Raw genomic sequence first — 2,141 nt, forward strand, 5'->3', positions numbered from 1 at the left:
GGGAGGAACTGGCACGGTGTCGCCCCAGAGCGGGGTGTAATCTTGGGATGGAACTGGCACATTGTTGCCCCAGAGCGAGGTGTAATCTTGGGATAGAACTGGCATGGTGTCGCCCCGGAGCAGGGTGTAATCTTGGGATGGAACTGGCACGGTGTTGCCCCAGAGTGAGGTGTAATCTTGGGGAGGAACTGGCACGGTGTTGCCCCAGAGCGAGGTGTAATCTTGGGAAGGAACTGGCATGGTGTTGCCCCAGAGCGAGGTGTAATCTGGAGGAAGAGCTGTCACAGTGTTGCCCCAGAGCGAGGTGTAATCTTGGGAAGGAACTGGCATGGTGTTGCCCCAGAGTGAGGTGTAACCTGGAGGAGGAACTGGCATGGTGTTGCCCCAGAGCGAGGTGTAATCTTGGGAAAGAGCTGGCACGGTGTTGCCCCGGAGCAGGGTGTAATCTGGAGGAAACAGGCAGCCTGCCCCCGAGCCGGGTGCGTTTATGGGGGGGCGGGGGGGTCCCCGGGTGACAGCCGGGGCTGCCCCCCATCTCTCGCGCAGGTTCAAGTTCGACTACACCAACGAGCGGGCGCTGCGGCGGACGCTGCAGGAGGAGATGGTCAAGGACATCCTGAGCAACGCCCACATCCAGAACGAGCTGGAGCGCGAGTTCGAGAAGATGCGGGAGGACCGCGAGGTGCTGCGCGTCATCTTCCCCACCGGCGACAGCAAGGTGAGCCCGGGCCTCGCCGCCTCCCGTTTCGGGGGTGCTGGCGGGGGGGTCGTGGTCCCTATTTTGGGGCGCTCGCTCTTATTTCTGATCCTCTGGCTGGTGCTCCTTGGCGCTCCCCTGGTTTTAGGGTGCTGAACGCAGCTTTCTAGGGGTGCTGAGCCCTGTTCCTGACCGCTCTTTGACCGCTCTCAATTTTGGGGTGCTGCCCCCCTCTATTTTGGGGTGCTGCCCCCCTCTATTTTGGGGGTGCTGAGCTCCGTTCGTGCTCCCCGCCCCAGGTGGTGCTGCCCTGTAACCTGCTGCGCATGATCTGGAACGCCCAGAAGATCTTCCACATCAACTCGCGCCTGCCCTCGGACCTGCACCCCGTCAAGGTGGTGGAAGGTGAGCGAGGGGACCCCCGTGCCGATGGGGGTGCCCTGGGGAGGGAGGGACCCCCGGGACCCCCTGCAAGCTGCTGGAAGGGTGCAGGATCCCCCCCCCCGCGAAGCCTAGGAAGGCGCTGGGGGGATTTTAGGTCCCTTCACGATGCTCTCACGAACCCTAGCAAGGTGCTGGGGTGGTTTTTGGCCCCCCTGTGACCCCCAGGATGGTGCTGGGGGGGGGCTTCTGGGCCCCTCATGACCCTCATGCTGTGGAGGGTCTTGCCAGACCCCTGGGATCCCCTAGGAAGGTGTTAGGGGCTCTTGGTGGCCTCCTGCCATCCCTAGGATGGTGTTGAGGAGCTTTTAGGTTCCTTCAGGACCTTGTAGGAGATGCTGGGGGATCGTGCCGGACCCTCATGGTCCCCCAGGAAGGTGCTGCTGGAGCTTTGTGGCCTGCCAGGACCTTGTAGGAGATGCTGAGGGGGCTTTCAAGACCTTCACAATCCCCCAAAAAGGTGCCGAGATCCTTGCGGGCCTCGCCCTGACCCCCGTTTCCCCCCCACACACACGTCTCCACCGCAGGGGTGAAGGAGCTGAGCCGGAAGCTGGTGATCGTCAACGGGGACGACCCGCTGAGCCGGCAGGCGCAGGAGAACGCCACGCTGCTCTTCAACATCCACCTGCGCTCCACGCTCTGCAGCCGCCGCATGGTGGAGGAGTTCCGCCTCAGCGGCGAGGCCTTCGACTGGCTCCTGGGCGAGATCGAGTCCAAGTTCAACCAGGCCATCGTGCGTGGGACTGGGTGGGGGGTGGGAGGTGACCGGGAGGTCCAGGGTGGGGCCTTCGACTGGCTCCTGGTTGAGATCGAGTCCAGGTTCAACCAGGCCATCATGCGTGAGACTGGGTGGGAGGCCACTGGGAGGTCCAGGAGGTCCAGGGTGGGGCCTTCGACTGGCTCCTGGGCGAGATCGAGTCCAAGTTCAACCAGGCTATCGTACGTGAGACTGGGTGGGGGGCGACCAGGAGGTCCAGGGTGGGGCCTTCAACTGGCTCCTGGG

At 63.5% G+C, this 2,141-nt stretch overlaps 1 protein-coding gene across 1 annotated transcript in view; it reads left to right on the forward strand.

Annotated features, from left to right (window-relative positions):
• The window catches only part of POLR2A (RNA polymerase II subunit A), a gene marked incomplete at both ends in the record, with an annotated part of 5,385 nt that extends 3,269 nt beyond the window's left edge, over window positions 1-2,116 (forward strand). Inside the window, 3 exons of the mRNA XM_085316501.1 lie at window positions 453-718; window positions 997-1,102; window positions 1,666-2,116. Coding sequence (XP_085172627.1) covers window positions 453-718; window positions 997-1,102; window positions 1,666-2,116 — 823 coding nt within the window. The remainder of the gene's footprint in view (window positions 1-452; window positions 719-996; window positions 1,103-1,665) is intronic.
• Between the last annotated feature and the right edge of the window lie 25 nt (window positions 2,117-2,141).

Source organism: Rhea americana, unplaced genomic scaffold, assembly GCF_003343005.1.
Source record: "Rhea americana isolate MKP2758 unplaced genomic scaffold, rheAme1 scaffold_1126, whole genome shotgun sequence".
NCBI lineage: Eukaryota > Metazoa > Chordata > Aves > Rheiformes > Rheidae > Rhea > Rhea americana.